General features: G+C 32.8%; 1 protein-coding gene across 17 annotated transcripts in view; it reads left to right on the forward strand.

The window, feature by feature from the left end:
- The window catches only part of LOC142332279 (uncharacterized), a 663646-nt gene that overhangs the window by 535290 nt on the left and 104874 nt on the right, over positions 1-23482 (forward strand). For 16 of the 17 annotated variants that reach the window (XM_075378616.1, XM_075378717.1, XM_075378634.1 and 13 more), the window contains 4 exons: positions 2323-2411; positions 4566-4655; positions 8358-8402; positions 10275-10300. In XM_075378616.1, coding sequence (XP_075234731.1) covers positions 2323-2411; positions 4566-4655; positions 8358-8402; positions 10275-10300 — 250 coding nt within the window. Of the gene's footprint in view, positions 1-2322; positions 2412-4565; positions 4656-8357; positions 8403-10274; positions 10302-23482 lie in introns of all 17 variants that reach the window. The other variant, XM_075378625.1, reaches the window with a different exon arrangement.

A 23482-nucleotide genomic window follows, 5' to 3' on the forward strand; every position in this document is an offset into this window, starting at 1 on the left:
TTTATATCTTCTGACTAATAAAAAATTGATGATTGAGGTTAATGTTTTTCTTGGTGAAAAAAATTAAAGTTGAAATAAATTTATAATTGCTTTTATTTTTATTCATGTCTTGTCCTACAGTTGTGACAACTCATGAAGGCGTTGTTTTGCTTCATTTATATGAATGTGTTTACGTACCTTCAGGTTTAGAGTGGTAGGTTTAAAAGTCTTTTTACCTTACTTACAGCCACAAGAAGTTTCTGAAGCATTTTATGGTCTTTCGGTGTCTCCGTATCTGTAAGTTCATTTTCCAGGTGGTTGTTATATTGATTAATTTCTTATAAATGTGACATATTACATACACAGAATTGTACATTCTGAATCTTGAATTAGAACATTAAACTTTTTTTGTGAAAACAAAAAAAATACAAGCTGTAAATTGGTCTAAGAAATTTGTAAAATTGGTTGCTAATAAACCAAAAAATATATAATGAAAAGATCCCTTCATTATTTTAGTAGTAATAAAATATCATTTCATTTAAAGATTCACCAGCCCTAAAATCTTGGTAAAATGACCAGAAGTTTGATGAAGATGAAGTAAGAGAAGTACACAGTTAAATGCAATAATTTTATATCTGTTAGATATTTTGTATATTTTTTTTTATCAGAGTTAAGCTTAGTTATTAGATGTATTAAAAAATAATTCTGCAAACTTCTGTACACTTTTTTTTAAAAGTATAAACAGTGTATTTCTTGATATTTAAATGAGTTCATAAGAAGAGGCTTTTTTCTTTGATATGTAATTCTGTTAAGAGAATTAGTCTTTTATTAGTTAAACTATTATTATTTTACATTGAATGGGATTCAAATAAAATTGATTAGTATTTTTGAAAATTGGGTTCATATGCAAAAATTTTTTTTTTTATTTTAACTACATTAGTTGGCCATTCAGGAATTATTAAACATTTTTCAGAAATAGACAAGTAATGTTGTGCATATGCTGTGCATGTTCACAACATGCTGCTGTGCATCAAATGGAAGTAGGTTTTGTATCTGGTGGGAAGGGGATTGGAATATACAGAATAAATTTTAAAAGATATGAAAATATAGAAGTGTTTTGTTCTCAGTTTCATTTTTATGTGTAAATATTTATTGACAGCTGACATGATGAAATTTTCATGTTCAAAATTTTGTAAAGTTTATCAAATTAATGTTTAATTTTTTTCAGGACTGGTATTACTGATTGGCTGGATTATCACAATATGTCTGTAATTAATTGTAATGTTATGTTATCTTAATGCTGTGAACAGTTCTACAAGATATGATCATGTATATTTGACTACTGATTAAGTTTATTTTGTAATTTTTTCATCCTGTTGTTCTTAGGTCTTTTTAAGCTCTTTGCACTTTATTTTTTTCTTACATCTAGAAAATGTCCATGTCTCACAGAAATGTTTCTACAAAGCAGTTTCTGTGATCTAGATATTGAAAGTCTTTTGTTAATCTCTATTATTATAATTTGATTATTTTTTATCTCTTGGTTTTGTAATGGTGAATAAAGAATTTAGACAGAAGTGTAAGTACAGCTCCTCATTGAATTGAATTGAGTCCTATGCTTTTTGCTTTTCATTGTTTTAACTTCATACATTCTCTAAAGGACCAATAAAATATTGATTTGGTTCTCAATTTTCGGCTCAGTGTTTCAGCTTTTCATGGTCCTCTTGCTAGAAGTATTCTTCATCAATTTATACCCACATTCCTTGAAATACACATTTATTTCAAGATTTTTATAAGATCCTTTTAGTTGCCGTGTGCTTTTACTTTAGCACAAAATCTCTAATCTCTGGACTGACAATGAGTTCACATTTTATCATTTCTGTAGTAAGTTTCTAACCCTAAAACTTTGTAGAAAGGGTATACTGAGGGAATATACTGAAAGAATTTATATTTGTCGGCTCAAAAGATATTGCAATTAGGTTTCTAATTCTTTGAATATCACCATATCTTTTCTTCCTGGTTTTTTTTTAGCTTAGTAAAAATAATTCTCATTGTCTTATAAGTCAATTGGAAATTCTGTGTACTAATGAATAAAGGAGTTTTTCATTCTTTCATGTACTTCCTCATTTACATATTTAGTTAGCAGATTATATATATTATATATAGTATACTAACTAGTTGATGTAAATTTTGTAAAAGTAAATATAAATTCTATATTTAAAAAAATTATTTACAATAAATTAGACATTTGTTTAAAATTTATAAACCACTGGTGATTGCTAATGCAATCAATTAATATAGCTTTGAACTATTTATGAAGGTAGAAATGTACTTTTATGATTTCAGGTGATAAAGGAGAAACGGGATTAAGAGGTCCTCCAGGAGAAAATGGACTACCTGGAATTGCTGGACCACAAGGACCTCCTGGCCTTCCTGTAAGAAATATATATTTTTTATTTATTTTGAACTCTTTCCTTGCCATAGGATGTGTAAAGTGCAGGTTCTCCCATTTATATTATATAGTAATACAGTATGATGACTTCAAAACCGAACATCTTTATATTTTGCCCTTATCTTTTTTTTTTATGTATGAATGATTTCTGTCTTTCTTTTACAATGCAGTATTTTCTTTATGTAGAATTTAAAATACATCTGTAGTGATTAATATTATTTGACATGCACTTTTATATATAGCTTAGAGGAAGTTTATAGAGATTGGCTTATAAAGATAGAGTGTGTCTCTTACCTGTTAGTCATTCATGACTGTTATCACAAGTAAATAAAATGATAATTTGTGAACAGTATATAATATATATATATAATTCTTATAATTTTAAGAATTGCTTATAAATTCTTATAATTTAAGCAAAAAATATTTTACGGTAGTAGTTATTTAATCATAACTGAATCACAAGGAAATTCATAAAAGCATATTATAATAATTGTGAAATACATTTTTTTATTCTGTAAGTTATCCAGAATTAACACACTCTGAAATTGTTTTTTGTTTATTCTGCAATCAGTGAATTATCTCAATTTTTTAAATTTAATTAATTTTACTTTTTAATAGTAGAAAAAACTTCAAAAAATATAATTAAGCTAGAAATTCCTAGTTGGTATTTATCATCTGATTTTGTTGGCATGTCATTAATTGATAATGAAAAATCTTATGTGGACACCACCTGACTTCTGGGTACACCTATTAAACTACATATACATACTTTTTAAAATGAAAAGCATGTAAAATTTTATTTCATTAATAACTTATGATATTTTTTTTATTGTTATTATTGAATTATTATTTAACAGAAAAATTTTTTACAATCAGAGATTAATAATTATTAATAAATTAATATATTTAAATTTTAAAAAAATGTTAAAAAAAAGGAGATAGAGATAAATCTAATTCGAACTAATGTACCTTCCCCTTGTGAGATCCAAATATTTCATTAATTAGAATTTTATTTGGCTATAACTAGAACCAATGAAAATAAGTACCACTTATGATATATTATTGAAAAGCTCTCAATGAGGTCTTATTACTGCAGTTAAGAAAACGTCCAAAATTATTTTTTTTTGGATTCTGGACTTTTTTTTGGATACTTTTGGTTCCAGTCAATTGCAGTCAAAAGGGAGGTGCACAATTCATGAAAGTACAACTGCCCTAAATAAAAAATCTCAACATCCTATGGTTAATTGTTTTTGAGTTATGAGATAAATATGTATTTACAGATGTTATGCTGAAACTAGTCAAAATTGATTCAGATATGGTCAAAATGTATATTTTTGTTGAAATCTGAAATCCAAATTTTTCACGATCACAATACTTTTTTCACTTTATTCAAAGAAATAAAAATCAATAATGTAATCTTGAGTAAAACGTGCAATTATTAGGCACTGAAACTCATGTTGCTACGCTTTGTGATATCAGCAATGAGCTGATGGCCATTTCAAGTGGCCGAAGTTTTTTACTTAACTGGCTAAGGAGCCATACATTGTATGACCACAAAATATAGTTTTGCTGATTTATGTATAAAAACTCCCAGTTATTGCCTTTATGTTACTTTTTTTTTTGTAAAATGAAGGTTGAATTAAAAAACAATTTCGTAATAATTTCTGTTGTTACCAGATCAATCTGCTTTTAAATAATGTGTGATCACACTAATGATAAAATTTAATCTTGTGATTGTTTTGAGTAATGATATGAAAGTAATATAATTTTTAAGAAGATTACAAATTATTTATATAGAAATATACATTAATTAGAATCTAATTACTGGTTTAAGAATTTTAGGCAGTATTATACTGCTTAAAATTCTTTTGACTACTGTACATGCCTCTGTTACTATTTTATGTAGGGCTCTATATCAGTACTGAAATTGGGCATTTACTATAATAATATGAAAATATAAAAAAATCATGAATTGCCTGTTACAATAATATTATTTTTTATTCAGATTTTGTAAAATAATATTGCTTTCTTTTTACAAAATATTAGTATGGGCAGTCATGATATATCATTTGCATTTCAAAATAACTATTTTTGTGAAGAAATTTTTTGTTTTATATAAATTTTATTTATTTTTAAGGGTCAGTTTGGGCCAAAAGGAGAAAAGGGTGATTATGGAGATATAGGACCACCAGGTCTCATGGGTCCACCAGGACTTCCTGGTCCCCCTGTAAGTATTTAGTGTAAGTTAAATACATAATAATAGTCATTATAGTAATTTATGTGCAAACAGAAAGAAAAATTTAAAAGTGATTGGTATAAACAATGATTATTTTGGTTAATGTTTTCATAACACGTAACAGTATGTTTTATAGTTATGTCCTAATTTCATGTAAATATAATGGCTGTTTTATTTGTAAATGTCTTTAAATAGAAATCAATTTAATTCCAGTGTTTTTTTTTTTTTAAGTTTAAATATTGCTTTAACAATTTAATATTAAATTGTTAAAATTACATCTTAAATTTTTTCATACATTTAAAAAGGAAAAGAAGGCCGATATTGATAAAAGTATTTTTAGAAAAAAAAATATATGCAGGTGATATCAAATTGATATCAGCCAAATATAAGAAAAAAAGTTTTAATTGGACATAGATCAGAAAATGGTTTGTTAGCAAGTTTCAATTCATGAAACATTTACCATACTTTCTGCTCTCTCTGTGAAATTAAACCGTACTAAAATTCTTGAGGTAGAAATCGAGGGGTAAGTTTAGTGCTTCCTTATGGTTTTTTATCTAAGAAATTGAATAAAAGTGGTCTCAGATCTCTATCACACTTAGGTTTTAATAAAAAGAGGGTAAAACACAAAAACGTTTTGTCGGAAAATATACTTTTTTTAGGTTTGGTATAAAATAACTTGGTTAATTTACAATAAACAAATGAAAATTTCTAGTTAACTTTGTACAGAATTTAATTCTGATACAATTGATGTAAACATCTGTTAAAATTAAACATAAATTTGAGAAGTTTTAAAGTTATTATATGTCAAACATTAAAAACAGGGTTATTTTTTTACCCCAATTTATTAAATTTATCTGAGATTTCTCAAAAACTACTGCAGATATGGTTCTGGGATCTATTTTATTCAATTTTCTGGTCAAAAATCATAAGAAATCACTAATTCTGCCCCTTAATTAATGTCCTAAAAATTTCAGTATGACCTCATTTCACCAGGCTAGCTGAAAAACAAGTGAAATATTTCACTAGCCATTACTCACATACAAAGCATTTTAGGACATATCATTGTATGTAATTTTCCATTATTCTATTTTATATATATATTTGTGAAAATTAAAAAAAAATCATCAAAATTCTGACTGTGCATAAATAACCTAAAATTACAACAAAATAACCAACCACCAAACATGGCAACAGAACGTAAAAAACTAATACCAAAAGTTGACTTTTATGGGATCCTGCATCATCAGTTGGTAAAAAATTCCAAAATTACATCAAACAAAAGGAAAAAATATATATAAAAAAAAGATTTAGAAAATATAAACCCCAATAAACACAACACATGAACAATATACATATGGGCATTGAGTTACATTGTTCATGTGTTGTGGTTATTGGGGTATATGTTTCCTAAATTTTTAGTTTTTATTAATTTTTGTTTTTGTTTGATGTAATATTGGAATTTTTTACCGACTGATGATGTAGGATTCCGCAAAAGTTGAGTTTTGGTATTAGTTTTTTAGATTCTGTTACTGTGTTTGGTGGTTATTTTGTTGTTATTTTATATATATATATATATATATATATTTGAAATTTTCAAATTGTATATTAGCCGTAAAAATCAGAGATTTGTTTTACTTCTCATTCTAATTCTGGTTTGAGAAAAAACCAAAACAAAAAAAATACAAAATTATTGTACCAAGTTAGTTCACACTAACTAAATATATCATTGATCAGAATTATAAAATGTGATTAAAAAATCATATTACAAAATGTCTTTCTAAATAGAGTAAAACCTCTACATTGTTGATATTAATAAAAGACAAATGTTTTATATGTAGAAGAGAAGTGACTCCATTAATTTTTATTTTTTGTTGATTCAATCTCTACATAAGCTTTAAGCTTTTGTGTGAGGGTATGGATTAGAAAATCTGTTCATTGAAGAGCATGAAGAGCTGTAAAATTATTAAGTAATTGAACAGATCACTTTAAAAGTATTAGAATGTTTTCTTCAGTATGCCTTGGAGCTAATTTTTGCTCCAAAAGCAATAATTCTTCTCTATGGAGTAATTAGATCAGAAAGGCTGTGTTGAGACACAGCTCCTGACAATTCACTCGGCTCTGCACGATTCACTCAACTCTATACCATTCACACAACTCCTGGCAGTTCATTTGGCTCTGTCTTCATTAGATAAGCCGAATCCACACTAGAATCAGTCAGTCTGACTCTATCCATCATTTGAAGATTCATTTGTGTGTAACAGTGTATCTAATTCTAATATTTTTTAGTCAGAATTAAGCATTCATTCAGTAAACATGTATATACAGTAAATTATATATATTTTTGCAACAATGTAATACAAATTCAATTAAATCATAAATATGTTAATATATAATGATCATTGTAACTTATGAAAATATATTCTTTAAATATAACTGAGCAATGTACTTTATTTACTACGAAATGTGAACCAGCAGGTTAATACAGAGAATAAATACATCAAACCAAGTTATGGCACCTTCATTGCTATGTAAAAATGACAAAACTTTTTTTAAATGTTGAAATGATTTCTAAATGAATATTATTTGTACTTAAATTTTTGAAGCGCCATGATGCATATACTGTAGAGATTAATATAATACTGTTAATTATACATTCTAAACAAAGCGATGTAAAATAATGCATAAGAGAGACTTGCTGTTATATTTAGGTTACAGGTAGCGAGTATGTAATACTATTACATTCTCATTACTGATTTTGACAGTATTTTTACAAGTATGAAATAAATCTAGTAGAATTTATGACTGATCGGCTAGACCAGTCACATTACAGAACAATGAAAACACCAATACTTCACTATTAGCAGTATATTGTGGTATTTTACACAGGTGATCAGTTTGTGGAAAATGATTTATGATTATAATGGAGTTCTCTATCTTTTGGACTGGGACCAAAAACAGTTGGTCAGTGCAAGTAGATAGTAAAGTAATACAAATTCTACTATGGAAATTTGCTTCTAGATCTTTTCAGGATTATTATACATCTAATCTAACATTGAAATTACAGGTGATACTGCTAATTATGGCACCCAACAGCAAAGAAGCTGCATAATAGCTCTGAAAGATTTTCTGAAACTCATTTAAATTCATTTCTGGTTGTTTGTGATGAGCAGTTTTTTTTTTTATTATTTGTTTTTATTGTATAAATTAACTGAAATTGGAGTAAAAATAAACAAAATGAATTGTTTATAAAAAAAACCATCCAGATTAGCTCATTAGTTATTTTGATCTCTGAAATTAGAAATTTTTATTCTGTTTAATTGCAATGCTTATACCTCTTAACATTTATATTTTAATTTTTATAACAATTAAAATATTTAAAACTTTTTTTTATTGTTTAGTATTTTTAGTGATTTTGTAACTGTTCAAATTGCAGTAAATAAGAATTTATTTTATAGTTTATTAAGTTCAAAAGCAGAATGAAGTTGGATAATTGGAGAATGTTTAAAAAATTCAGAAGCATAAAATGCTTAAGTATTTTATTTTTCTTCTTTATTTAAATTATATTTTCTTTTTATAAAAATAATATCTACTTTTATTGATTAAATATAATTTTAAAATATAAATTTTTACCTTTTACTACCAGGTATTACAGTGTTAATAGAATTTATTTTTATATTTTCATTATTTTAACAGGGGTATCCTGGTCCCAAAGGTGAAAAAGGAGATAAGGGAGAATCGGTGAGTTGCACAAATGCATAGTGAATATATTACCAAAGTTAAATTAACATGTATAGATATAAAAAATTATGATTAATATGATCACTTTTTATTACATAAATTGTAAAGTAATATTATTTGTTGCTTTAAATTTCAGTTTATGAACTGTTCTTGGATTAGTTATTTTGTTATAAGAGTTTTTAATTTTAATTGTAACAGTCACTCCTGCTATTGTGTTGACGCATGATTGTCAGTCTGGGAGACATTAGTATAGAAACATTATTAGTATAGATCATTTGAAATATGATCAAACTCTGATAATCATGCTAATAAATTCATAAAATAAGATATTTATTTTTTCTATGTTGTGTATTAGTTTCAGAATATTATTTTAATATTATTTTCTTATTAGTTTCAGAATAAACATTTAATAAAATTGCTTATATTGGTTTGCTTATACATTTGTATTTTCTGTTGCTTTTGATCACTATCTTGATTACCATCTTGTGAATGGTAAATTTGTGCTTTAGATGAAACAAAAAAAAATTCATCTTTTGTTTACTGCTCCCTCTTGATCTTTTGCTCATTATAATATAATTTGATAGCTAAAACCTAAAACTCAAATTACTCTTTTTTTATAGTGCTTATTGTTTTGTTTTTTAAGATCTACAAATAAACAAACATTTTTTTATAGTTAGAGGGTATGTGACAATTTTTATTAAATTAACATATTTTATACAAATAATTGATTTTTTACCATCAAAGTTTTTACCACAGTAATACTACATTCACTAGATATTTATGACTGATTTAACATTAAGATTTAGATTAAGAGAATATCTTGATCATCTTTTACAATTTTTTTTTTTAAATGTTTAATTTTACCATCATGGGAGATTTTTGTGATGGAAGGTGAGTAGTTCATTCAGCTGGAGAAAAGCCCCATTTAGATATTTTCTTTGGATATCTCTTGCATTTCAATAACTAGTATGTTCAACTACTTTTCTGTGTGCAGTGCTGTGTTAACAATAACACTGCAAAAGGGTGTCTCAAAATTAATGCCAGATTTAAATTGTGTATCAGTTTTTCCTGGGTTGGCAATGCTCTTTTAAGCACATGCAGTAATCACATGTTTACTACAGTGCTAGTTAGTAGTAAATTAATTGTGATGGCGAAGCATTTGATTCAGGAGTGCATAACTATTGTGAAAACATATTATAAATACAGAGGGTGTTCTGCTGAAACTGTCAGTGGTGTATGTTATTGCAAAATGACAACATCATTTTTGTGGCCTCACTTGGAAGCGTGGACTTTGGCTTTGATGTTGATGAAATGTTTTTCCAGCAGAATGGCATCACGTGCCATGAGGCATAAGAAACCACTGATTTGTTAGAACAGATATTTCATGGGCAGCTGATTTCCCACAACTGGCCAAAAAGGGCATGTGATCTTACAGTGTGTGACTTTTATCTCTGGGGATATTAAAGTCCAGGGTTTAAAGCAAAACGCATACCAATCATTTCTGAACTGAAAGAAAAATTCCAATGTGTTATTGCAACAATTGAGTTACAAGTCTGTGAAAATATTTTTGCAAATTTTGTCAAAAGATTGTGTCATATGGAACATGAAGGACATTTGTCGGATATTATTTTCTATATTCAATTGAAGTGTTTACTCTTTCAAAGTATGTGCAGCTTTACCAATTCATGCGTTTATAAAGGTTCATTTTATAAATTTAAATTTTACTTTATTTTTGGGACACTAATTTTTTAATATTAACTTTAAAATGTTATTTTACTTTTAAAAGAATATTTTTGTTTAGCAGTTTCTTGTTTACAAATATATTTAATAATATTCCTTTTTTCTTTTCTTGGCACCTCTCTGGGGGAGTAGAAATATAAGAAACTCAGAAGACGGCAGGTAAATATTTATTTATTTTTTTTAAATGTTACATGTTTTTCAATAAAAATAGCTTTTATGTTGAGAGTATAGTACTGTATTTTTTTTTTTTAATGACTATACATAACTCTTTATTTAGTGTTAATCATATAATATACTTTTTAATGATAAAAACCAAATTTACATTATATTATGTTCACTGTATCATGTTATAATATTTGCTTAGTAATGCATCTGTGGAATAAAGTGTTAAAACTGAGCTCTTATTTAAGTTTTTCTTAAATAAAAGAAGTAAAAGAAGTGTAAATATTGTCTATAAATATATATTATTTGATTATGAAAAGAACTATTTTTACGAGTCATTTAGATTTATTCCAAGCATTTGTACATCTCTATCAGTGCTGCTACATGTAACTGAAAGATATGTCACAATTATTGTAGATTTTGTATTATTCAGTATTAATGAAATGCACTTACTTTTTTAAAGGTTGTCTAAATAAAAAAAAAATAGCACCATATATAATTAACTATTAATTTTTTTTATCTTATATAATTTCATAGTAAAGAAGTTATAAATAAGCCAGATTTAATTGATTTTTTAAGAATAGTAGAATTACTGTTCATTAGTGTACATCAATTATGAATTTATAGTTTAAGGTTACTGTTATCATCATAACTAAGAAACTGAATTTTGATTTTTTGGTATAGTTTTTTAAAGATTGTTTGAAATTTTTTAAAGGATGAACGTGTTTTATCTAAGATATTATAAGCTTGTCTTGTAAAACTTGTTAAAATTCAATAATGAGGGTTGGATTTTTTAAACCTGCTGAGAACTTATTTCTAAAGAATTTAACATAACTTTTAATCAGCTTCTGGAGATAGTGGGAAGAAGATATTTACCTATTTTTATTATTTTTTTTTTTTTATTTACATTTTTTTCTATAAAATTTATATAATCTATTTCAATGGGCAGCATGTATTAAATGTGATATTTTGTTTATGTAATGGTTACAGTCTTTGAAATTACAGCTTAATTAAAAACAGAAATCTCTGTTATTTTAATTGCTTTAAAAATATGTGTGAACAGATATTAATAACTAATTTTTTTCAAAAGAATATTTAAAACATTTTTTTGTCATGATAGACCTTTTTTTATGGTAAATCACAATTTTATTGGAATTTATATAGTACGTAGTCAGACTGAAAATTTTTTTATTCTGAATCTATATTTTTTTGAAAGTATTTATGATTGTTGAACTGAGTAACACATCTGTGTATTATGCATTGATTTGATTGAATAAGATAGTGTTTAATTGAAATATTTTGTTGTTATTCCATGCTTATTGTTAATTTATTATTCTATGGGTTATAGAATATTAGTGACACAAATATCAAAACTCTTGTTTCACTGTATTTTAAAAAATAAGAAGTTTAAAAACTATTGAGTGCTAGTCATTACATTTTTGATGGCATTAAAAAAGTAATGTATGTTGACTGTCTGAAATGGCGTTAGTTTTTTCAAAATTACAGACAAATTTTTGTTTTTAAAAGCAACTGTTTTTATGGCATCTTGAATCAAATAATTTGTTAAGTATGATTTTAAAAGACTGGTCCATAATATGTCTGCAGTATTTTACCAGAAATTAGTCATTAAGTGTATTTAAGGGAGCCAGCATTCCAAGGAATTAATCATGCTGATTTATTTGAAGTAAATCAGTTGGTTCAATTCTTGGCAAGGTTGTGGCATTTATTCAACTGATTTTCTGTCCATTTTCAGTCACATATGTGGAGTTGTAATATTAAAATAAAATATTAAATGAAATAAATGAACTATTATTTTATTACTATTTATTGTTGAGAGTGAATGGTCATACTGAAAACCATTAGTAATATTTTAGTTTTGGTAGTTACGTAATGTTTATTACAATGTTGATTTTTTTGACCTCATAATTTGTTTAATAATTTGCAGTTATTTTAATTTAAATTTGATACTGTTCATAATTTAGCTTTTATTTTTTTTTATTTATTTTTTTTTTTTTCCCCTACATCCCTGGACCGGACATCCAATTAAGTATACTCGGCCCAGAGACGTGTCTTTTGACTCTAAGGCGGTCTTCCCGCCCACCGGTTTTACACCCGGCACGGCAGGTCAACCGCCCCGGTACTAGATCTTTTCTTGCCTGCCTCTAATTCCCGCCGACGAGGGCAAAGCCCGGCTATGCCGTTCCCCACCCCCGCCGACAGAAACCGGGTCTCGGTCTTTATGCCATTTGCCTCAAACCGGTGCGACCAGCACAAGGAGCGCGCGCATCCCCAAAACCAGCCACGCCGGCCGGGTGTAGGTCTTTTAATTTTATCCCCGAGAAATCTCTCCGGAGTCCCCGTCCCCTTCGAAACCTGCACGCCAGGGCATACAGGCTCTCATTGACGGGCTGTCCACCTATCCCTATTTACGATTGAACCTAACGATTCCTTCGTCGCGCCTCCTCTTCCTTAGTGCGAAGAACCGTACCGGCGAAATTATTAAAAACGTTCCAGTTCTGCACCCTCCTTAGCGACCACTCTACTATGTTATTCGCGTTCAGGTTATTGACTGCTATGAATTGTCTGTATTGTGCCCATCTTCGGCATTCGAACATCGTATGCTCTGCGTCGTTCACCTCCTGGCAGTAGTCGCAGTTGTGTGTCTCTCTTGCCGAATCTTTTTAAATAGTAACCAAAACATCCATGACCTGACATCATCTGTGTTATGTAAAAGTTCACTTCGCCACGTGATCTGAAGATCACTCGCCAAGTGATCACTTATTTACCTTCTGCTCCAGGCCGCAGCGTTAGTCTCTGCCCATACTTCCTTCCACCACTGTCGGGTCATCGCCTCGGTCTCAGCTCTACTACACCCTTCCGCTCTCGCTTTCCTGCTCTTGATCTGAAGTTCTATCGGCGGGATCGACGCAAGCATACATATAGCTTCATTTGACAGAGTACGATACCCTGCCACCACTCCCAACAATGCCGTTCTGTGCATTCTTCGCAGTTTATCCTTGTTTCTTTGTATCCTGATTGTATCAGCCCAAACCGGCGCCGCGTATAACGCCGCAGACACCGCCGCCGACGCAATTAGTTTCCGTTTGGAGGCCCCCGGTAATGTGTGTTCCACGAATAATCTCCTGATGGCTTTTATGATGAGCCCTACTTTTTTGCACACATTTTCTATATGCCCACCAAACTTGAGACTTTTATCTATTGTCACTCCTAGGTATTTTGTATCCTTGACCTCAGTTATAACCTCTCCACGGATCACGACCCGACCGCCGCGCAGTCTTCTCCTACCCGTGAAGAGGATACACTTGCTTTTTGCCGGGGACACCTCCATGTTGTTGTTTATTAGCCAGTTGTCTATGAGTTGGAGGGAGCGATTTGCTTTATCCTCTGCATCACCAATTTCCTTATCTTCCACCAATAGTGCAATGTCGTCAGCGTAAGTGACTACGCTGACTCCTTCCGGATAAGGCAACCGGAGCACCCGGTCGTAAAAGATGTTCCATAGCAAGGAGCCTAACACAGACCCCTGCGGAACTCCACCGAAGACCGGAAATCTCACCACCCCCTCCAAAGTGCGAACCTCCGTCCATCTATCAGACAGGTAGCAGTCAACCTGGTTTAGCAAGTGGTCACTAACATTTATTTCTCTGAGCGCCGCTACAATGGCCGTCCACGATACCGAGCCAAACGCATTTTTGATATCTAATTGGGCCATCAATGGGATCCTTCTGGTCCTCCAAGTACCGCTCCGCACCTCCGCCGCCCAGCTAACCACCCTGTTTATCGCATCCAGTGTCGAACGGCCCTTACGGAATCCATATTGGTCCAAATGTAGGCTTCCGTTTAGGTCCAGCTCCTCTTGGATCCTGGTAGCAAGAAGTCTCTCAGCAGCCTTACCCATATTATTTATGAGGCTGATAGGACGGTACTCGCAAACGCCTGGGTTTGTATTCGGTTTGGGAAGAAAAACCTTTCTGGCCTCCTTCCAGCATTGAGGGAAAGTGCGGTGTTGCAGCCCATAACTCAAAATGTCCGTCATCTCCCACGGTACTATTCTAGCCAGGCCTTTAATGACCGCTGCCGGAACTCCATCTGGGCCCGGACTCTTTTTGTTATTTAACTTGTTAATTGCGGCAATCACCTCATCCTGTGCGAACCTGCCACGTTCGCACAAGACTGCCTCCCGTTTTATCTCCTCCTCCCGTGGGAAAAGTACGGACATCTGGCGCGCTGCTTCGTCCTCATTAAACGCAGGCACTCGCCTCCCCAATCGCTTCATTACTATTTGGAAGGCTCGCCCCCACGGGTCAGCATCGAGCTCACCACACAGTTCCCTCCACTTAGATCTCTTGGCGTTCTTAATCAGGTAGTTCAACGTTTTCCGAGCCGTCCTATAGGCCTCCATAGTTTGTTCAATCTGAGCCTCAGATCCCTGTCTAGCTCGTAATCTTTGGGCCGTTCGTTTATTTCGCTGAAGTATGATTCTTTGTTCGGCGATCTCCTGGTTCCACCAGTACACAGGGTGGTATCTATGCTCCGTTTCCGGTATGCTGGAAATTTCGTTTGAGATTATTTCTTGGAGGACCTCCGGATCCAACCTTCTGCCGTCGGAGATTTTGCGTGCCGCTCTCTCCACAATTATGTTCACCTGTCTGCTAGTGAGTCTTCTTGCCGGGTTCCGTACAGTAGGGGTCGCCGAACAGACGTGTATTATCAAGAAGACCGCAAGGTGATCACTCCCGGTCTCCTCTTCCAAAACTCGGAATTCGGTTCTATCAGTGACCATTCTCCCATCCACGATCACCAGATCGAGGATGGATTCATGGCCCCTCGCTCGATAAGTCGGAGTTCCGTCGTTCAGGCATGTGGTACCGGTAGCTGCAAGGAAGTCCTCCAGGACACTTCCTCTGTTATTCGTGGTCCCAGCGCCCGCCGCCACTGTCCTACAGTTGAAGTCCCCCAAAATAATAGCTCTCTTGGGGGACTGCATAACCAAGCGTTGCAACGGTGTCATCCGGTGTTGGTACTCTTCAACGGACACATTAGGGCTAATGTAGACACCGTACATAATATGCTCTTCCAGTTCCACGGCTACCACACCCTGCGCTCTGTGATACAGACTAAAGTCCCTAATGCCTGTTGCTCGCTTCATCGCGACGTTCCCCGCCATATAAGACACCCACTGCGAGTGAGCGGCCGCGAGGACATTTGGCTCGGTAGCCACAATAAAATCAAAACACCCACGGTTGGCAATCTCCTCCACCAGATAATTGGCGAGGAGACTGCGGTTGTGATTCGATAACAGGATCCTTAACATGTCTTACAACAATCGGAGCTGCCGGTCCTGTGCGTCGAGCTCTTACAGTCTAGGCACCTAGTGGCCTCTCGACATTCTCGAATAAGGTGCCCCGCACTACCACTGTTGTAGCATAAGCTACCACGGTCAGGACCCTTGCAATTTCTGCTACCGTGCCCAGTAGCCCAGCATCGATGGCAGCGCTCATTTTGTGTTCTGATATACGTCCGACAGTGGACCCACCCCACCCGAAGCCTGGAGGCAACCAGCTTGGTCGCCCCTCTGTGAGTAGTAGTAGTGATGACCGTAGCATTTTTTGTTTCTCCATATGCACCTCTTACAGATGTTATTCTATAGCTTTCCTCTTTGCCAAGGACCCTGTCTAGCGCCTCCTTTATTTCGTTTTCCGTGGTGTCATACTCCAGATCTTTAATTTGCACCACGGTTCTTCTGTCGCCTCTCGTACGAAGATGCACCTGTAGATCTGCCGCTCGGTCTCTTAACATATTAGTAAATTCGCCGGCCTTTTTGGTTCCTTGGATTCGGACCTCCATTTCCTGGTTGCGGCCCTTTCTAATTGAGAGGCCTTCTCCTTGACTGTTTTTAAGAGGTCAGCATACGACTTCCCAGGTGCTCTCACCACCACTGTCTTACTCTCCGTCACCGGTGGGGCGGCCCTACGCACAGAAGCCGATCGCGATCTGGCTCGTGTTTGATCCCCCAAATTAGGAAGGATCATTTTTGGAGGCGATTTTTTTTCCCGTGACAGGTAAATAACTATTTTCCTTATAAATATACCCTCCGGTCCAGGCGGTATGACGAATACCACTTCCTCGGGTTTACTACGACCCTCCTCATGGCCTTAATCACTTGCGCTGCGGCTGCCTTTTCTGCTTCTTCGGTGCTGTACACCACCGTGTACCTTGTACCCCTCGAGGTAACACAGTTATCCTCCAACATGGTGGAGTCCTGGATGATCATGGCCCCTGGTTTGGTGCCATGAAACTGGCTGCCGGGTCTCGTCTTGTTCAAGTTAACATAGTGGCAGCTGTCCTCCCCAGGCGTTAAGTTGGTCACCTGGGTAAGCCTGTTCATCGCCCAGGTTGACCATCTGCTTGGCAGTCTCTCTAATAGTTGGTCATCAGTAAGGTCTTGTTCTAGAATATCGTCCTCCCTGTGGGGTCTATCTGTTTGTGTCCCCTGTGTATTTGTGTCTACACCAGCCGCTTCCTCCTCTACCAGTTGAAGCTCCTTGTAAATCTCAGATAACTCCCGCTCATGCGCTTTCATAAAAGCCGGGCTGGATTTACCTAGGCCTTGGCGTAATTGTAGTAGGGCGTGTCCCAATCTACATGCAATATTCTTAAGAGTTAGCGGGGCATCCTCCTCCTCGGATGAGCCCGCCCTGGCCCGTTTAACGCTCTTTGTCTCTGTAATCCTCCAAGTTTTCTTTTCCTGTGTCCTTGAAGACCCTGAGGCACTTACCTCCATCCCCTCCTCCATGGGGTTGATGGATATTAACTATTTTGGCGTTTTTGGGCTCTCCGCCCAATTCCTATTACTTTAAGACCCCACAAGGGGGGTTTTCAAATTTGGGGGCCCAAAATTGGACACAATTTTTTTGGGCACCAGAAGATGTACAATCTTATGATTCGTCCAGAACCGGGAGGATTTTCCTCTAGGCCCACCCAGTCAAAAGTTATTTGGGATCAAAGTTTCCCCAATTACTAGGCGGTTTGATTGAAAAATTTCCCAATTTGGGAAAATTTTTTTGGGGCGCCAAAAGATGCACAAACTCGTGATTCGCCTAGATCCGAAAGGATTTCGTTCTAAACGCACCCGTTCAAAAGTTATTAAGGTTTGAAGTTTCCCTAATAACTGAGCAGTTTGACTTGGAAAAAAGTTTTCACTTGTCTTCCAGCAAACAACGAAATATTTTCTAAGTTGTTGTTTACTTCTATTAACAGGCCTGTATTGTCCTGCCAATCGACTTAGAAAATATTCAGCTGTATATCTTACAGCTATAACCAATGTTTAACCTATAAATTATTTTAAATATTTATGAATAATTTTCCAGTTCACCAAATCTCATGAAACTTTACGTACGTTTCTTGAACCCTTCCTCTTGAAAACTTATTAACTTTCAGAACCTGGCACCAAAAATTAACTGTCCAAAAAACACTTCTCCAGTACTTATATTCTTGTATAAGCCAAATGGCTTCGTAACCAAAAAAACGTAATAAAAATGTAATCCGTTGACCAAATCTCACAAAATTTTAAACACTTGTCTGTTAACCTTTCCACTATAATTCTATGTACTTTTCCGATCAAAAATCCGTAAAAACCAACCAAATTCACAGTATAACGCGGAGCTACAAACACACGTCCGAACGGCTCAAGTATCCAAACTCAACTATTTAGCTTTTATTTGCTAAATCATTTATTTACTTATTCATATACTAATGTGACTAATATGTTATCCCGATTATAGTTACCTTCGATGATGAGTAATGAATTTTTGTTAAAAAACTTATAAAAAGCCTGATCCGGATTTTTAACTAGACGTAAATGTTACCTTGTCACAGAGGTTGGTGAAATGACAGTTTGAGAAACAGTTATATGAGGTCTGTTCAGAAAATAACCAAGTTTTATTTTTTTAATCATTATTTTTAATTTTACAGATTATTGGTCCTTGTCCTTGTGTACAGTTGTCTGGTCTCTTTTTGCAGATTTTTTCACGTAAATGTAAAATGCCTTGAGGGTACATATCATTCACTGTTTCACCTTCAGGCAAGAATTCAAAATACACAACTCCATTACAGTTGAAAAAACAGAGAGCCCATTTTGACAGTGGATTGAGACTGATGTGCTTTCCTGGGGCGTGGAGAACCTTTGCCAATCCACTGTGATGATTGAACTTTTGTCTCAATGTCGTAAACCCAGCTTTTGTTTCCCATTGTGATCCTTTGCATGAATGTTTCATCATCATTGGTTTGTTCAAGAAGTTGCTGGCAAACGTCCACTCAATGTTCTTTCTGTTGATCATCAAATGAGAAACAAACTTTGCTGCAACTCAATGCATGTTGCATCAAGTTGCAGCAAAGTTTGTCATCGAAATGTCATGGGATGATCTAATTGAGATACTTCTGCAAGATTTCTTGAGATACCTTTTCTTCTGCAATATCTCTGATAGTCAATTGTTGATTTGCATGCATTAGATCATTGATTTTTGTACATGGGTGTCATCAGTGTAAGTTGAAGGCCTTCCTGGTTGAGGGTCATCTTCAATTGATTGATGACCACTTTTTAATTGTGAAAACTATTTGTAACATTGCATATGACCCAAAGCATTATCTTCATTTCAAAAGTTGAAAGTTTTCAACTTTTGCAAAATATTATGTTGTGTCATTGCTCTTGAAAATCGCAGATTATAAAATTTGCTCCTAACACTTAAACATGTTGCACTCAAATAACAATAACATGAAAACAAAATGAGTTATCAACAAACCAAGAACATGTGGTTACAGAGAAGGTTACGCAGAACACAGTTCTGTAACCGCACATCACTAAATATCCATTGGCGCGTAATTAAAATGTTCAGTTATTTTCTGAACAGACATTGTATTTAACTAATATTTTTAATGTTTATGTTTTCACATTTTCTAAGGACATTTATTTACCTAAGTAAAGTAAATTAAATTAAATTAAATTTTGTTCCATTTTTTACTATTAGGGTGTTCAGATAATTTTATGTATGGGGGATATATTTTTATTTTTTATTAGTGTGGTACTATTTTAAAGTATAGTTAATAAATTTACATTTTAAATAAAAATAATTTTAGCAGACGATAAAGGTATCATTCTAAGAGCCTAAAACCTCCATATCGATTATAAAGGAAGGATTTCATATATATCTGATTTCAAAATTAACACTTCAGGAAGCTAACAATATGAGGTAGGGAAATAAATGTCTGTTGGCATAGTTTACAAATGGTACTTTTCAAAAAATTGCTATTCTATTACTAAGTCTTGGGTTTGGAAAATACTACAGTCAGTGACCAAGTAATATTTTATGCAGATTTATGGTTAAGTTCTTTAAACTCTTAAAAGATCATTATCATAATTTCTATTTTTTGTTTTATAAGTATTTCTTTTGGATCTATATTTTTATCCCTATTTCCCTTATTTAAGTACCATCTGTAAGATGTGTGCCAAATTTTACCATTCAACCTACTCTAATTGTGAAGTTTTATTTAGCATCTTGGACTTTCATCTGGAAGTCCTGAGTTCGAATCCCGGTCAGGCATGGCATTTTTCATATGTTATAAAATTTCCATTTCATATTTCCATGCTCAAGCTTTGAGCTTATATAGTCTATAATCATAAAAAAAATAAAAATAAATAAAAATATGTTTTACCCTCTAGTGTCATTAAAAATTGTATCTGGTAAATGAAATTATAATTTGTCTTGATTTACAATTTACAAGTTTGACTTTATTACAATTTATTTAATGGGATTGTAAGACTTAAATTCAAATAATATTTTAGGAGAGTGAAAGTTAACATGAAAATGAGTGAAAGGTGAAATAAAATATAAAATGTCTGTAGTTGTTGCTTAGCGTCCCACCGAATTTATTTTGTTGGTTTTCTGGACGCCACCTATTTTTAATTTTTTTCATCCTTTTTTTGACAAAAACGCCATTACATACTTACATAACCTTAAAAGACCTTGATCTTCTAAATTATTTAATATTAATTAGGTGAGGTTTGCAAGTGAAGTGAACATTGGGTTATGTTGATATCATATGATGTTCAATACACAGAATCATTAGGTTATCAACATAACCTAATGCTCACTAATCTATCTAATTAACATTAAATATAGAAGTTATATTTGGTACTTTGGAGGAATAATAAAGTTTCAAACCTTTTAGTGTTTCATTTTTTTATCAGTGACTATATTAAAAAAAAATTAGGTGGGTTGTGCTAACCAACAAATACCAAAATGTGTGCATGTTTGTATATTTCAGATGAAAAGAATTATGAAACAGAAAAAAGAGTAAAACTAATCTATTGGCAAATTATATTAATTTCTTTCAAATTAATATATTTTTAAAGACAGCAAATCAGTCTGTAGTTGTAATTTTATTTAATTGCTTATGAACAATCTGAAGTATAGCCTATGTTTGATAAGGATACTAAATAATTAGTATTTAACTATATACACGCTAAAAATAATTTATAAAGTTTTAAAAAAATTGGAAAAAAATGAAGACTTGTGGATTTAGTGTTCCTAATTTTAGAATATAACGGGAAAATAAACAACTTTCTGGAGTTATATGTGATCTGTTCAAAATGTATCCGACCATATTCTTTTCCTATAAAATTATTTGGAAATGCAAACATTAAAACCTGATAGCACTGCACTAGTACCTACTGTACATTCACATATTTTGTAAACTCACAGAGTGCTTCAGTTATTGTCTAGCACTGATTTTGTGTATTAGTGTACAGGTGCTTGTATTTGTATTTTGTGCTTAAGGACAGAACATGTTGAATGACGTTTTTGCATGAAGTTATGCCAAAAGCTTGATGATACCCATAGTAAAACAATTCATAAGACTAAGCAGGGTTTTGTGAATGAAACTATGAGAGTTTTAAAGAGTGGTATAACCATTTTCAAAATGATAAAACTTCTGTTAAGAATGATCAGTCTGCTGTGAATACGCCATAATCCAATAGCTATTAACAGCATACATTATGTGATAAATAAAAATCTTTGATTGACAGTTCAAGAAATTGCAAATGGCAGTGGAATTAATGATAGTTCCATACCCATGAAGAATTCTGATAGACAGTATGTTCTAGCATAGAGTGGCCGTGAAATTTGAGCTAAAGCTGCTTTTGAGTGAATAGATAAAAATTATATTTTGACGTTGTGCAACACATGTTGGAGTGTATCAAAAGTAATCTTAACTTCCTTATAATCTCTATAACTAATCCACCATGAGTTATGCATCACAAATTTGCACAAGAAATCCAAACAGTTTGCCCCATGCTTTAACTAGCATGTCTGGAGTAATATAATAAGTGACAGCTACTTTAGTCCTGTGACTAAAAATGGGTAGATCAACAGCTAGAGGAGACACAGTATCCTTTATAAAACCGCAAAGGAAGAATCATATGCGTCAGGATCAGATAATCTTGGAGGCCACCACAAATAAGATCGATCTGTCATTGGGTCCATGCTGACTGTTCAGTGGTTGGAGAAAATGCCATTAACCAATCCTATACAGCATTATACCAGTGGGGAGCTGCACTATCTTGTTGCCAAATAAAATTCTCTAGTCCATTTTTCAGTTGAGGATAGGGCCATGTACACAGCATATTCAAACAGGTAACTCCTGTTATGCTTGCTTCACTGAAAAAGGACAGCCTGTAAACTTGCTGTCATGATATTGAACTAAAAATATTTAATTCTGACAAGTCCTTTCCTGTTGTAAGAGTTTATGGGCATTTTTTGAACCCCAGATAAGACATTATGTTTCCACCAAGATAAATTGTTGACTCATTACAAAATATAATATGATCAAGAAAGTTGTCATCTTCATGCTGTAATATTTTGATTGTGAAGTTGGTATGCACAGCGTATTTGGTTGGTTTCAAAGCCTGTAACAACTATAAATGATATGGATGCATATGTAAGAGTTTCCGTAAGACATTCTGCATTGTCATCACTGGTATTGCTAGTTCACAGCTGGCCTTCCTAATAAATATTTTAGGACTATGCAGGAAAGACTTCCTGTTATATTCAACATTTTCTTCAGACACGTTTGATCATCTTGTAGTCTTCTCTTTCACAGACATCTAGTCATTTTAAACTTATGCCATAGATGAATGTTATTATTGTTACTTGGAAGATTAAACTTTCTATGGACACATGTTTTACTGTAATTATAGATTCACATTTAGCAAACTGCAAAACACAAAAGGCTTTCTGTTTGGGAGCCATCATATTTGCTAGTGGGGCTGTCAAGCAGAAAGATGAGAAATCAATCGATAGCCATGTGTGTAATTATAAGTGTCTGGTTTGATTCTAGCCTTAAATCAACTCTACCCCTCATTCAAGAGACATTATAACAAATGAAAATCCCGATATTCTTTTCTGTACACACAGTATTATTAATGCTGTAATAATGATGACTGTTTACAATAATAATTATGCTGTAAAATAGGAAAGTTCACCTATTTTAGGTAATTATGACAGTGTGATTTTGACAAGCATTTCTGGAGAAATGTCATTCCTGGATTACATTAAGTAATCAGCTTACATTGTTAGAAAAAATAAACAAAATTTTTAAACTGAAAATATCATTATGGATGACAGGAGTGATGAATGAAGATCTTTATTTTACTCTTTTGTTGTTATCCAGTATATAAAAGTAAAAATGAAAAGATTTTATAATTTAAAAATGTTGTTTTTTACAAAGCATATACTTCTTTGTGAATAATAATCAACTCTCTCCCCTCTTAATTTCCCCCCTTATTTCCAGTTCATGATGTATTAATAAAAAAAAAAAAAGTTTTACAAGAAAGTTATTTTTATGCCTGTTAAATTCTGGGTTTTCAGTCTCTTGTTCCTGGAAGGGGTTTATCAGCAAGCATTAAAAGGTTCCCAGAAACCCCTTAAACATGGGGCTATTGTTTAATTAACAGTAATTAAAATAAAATATTTGAATGTTCTTTTTCAAAAAGTGGTTTTGTTTCTAGGAAATATTAAAAAAGTTAGTGGTGTCAATTATATTTAGTCACTCTTTCCCCCTATCCATTAGCCCACTCATTAACAAACATTAAAGCATTGAAA

Source organism: Lycorma delicatula, chromosome 1, assembly GCF_047948215.1.
Source record: "Lycorma delicatula isolate Av1 chromosome 1, ASM4794821v1, whole genome shotgun sequence".
Classification (NCBI taxonomy): Eukaryota; Metazoa; Arthropoda; class Insecta; order Hemiptera; family Fulgoridae; genus Lycorma; species Lycorma delicatula.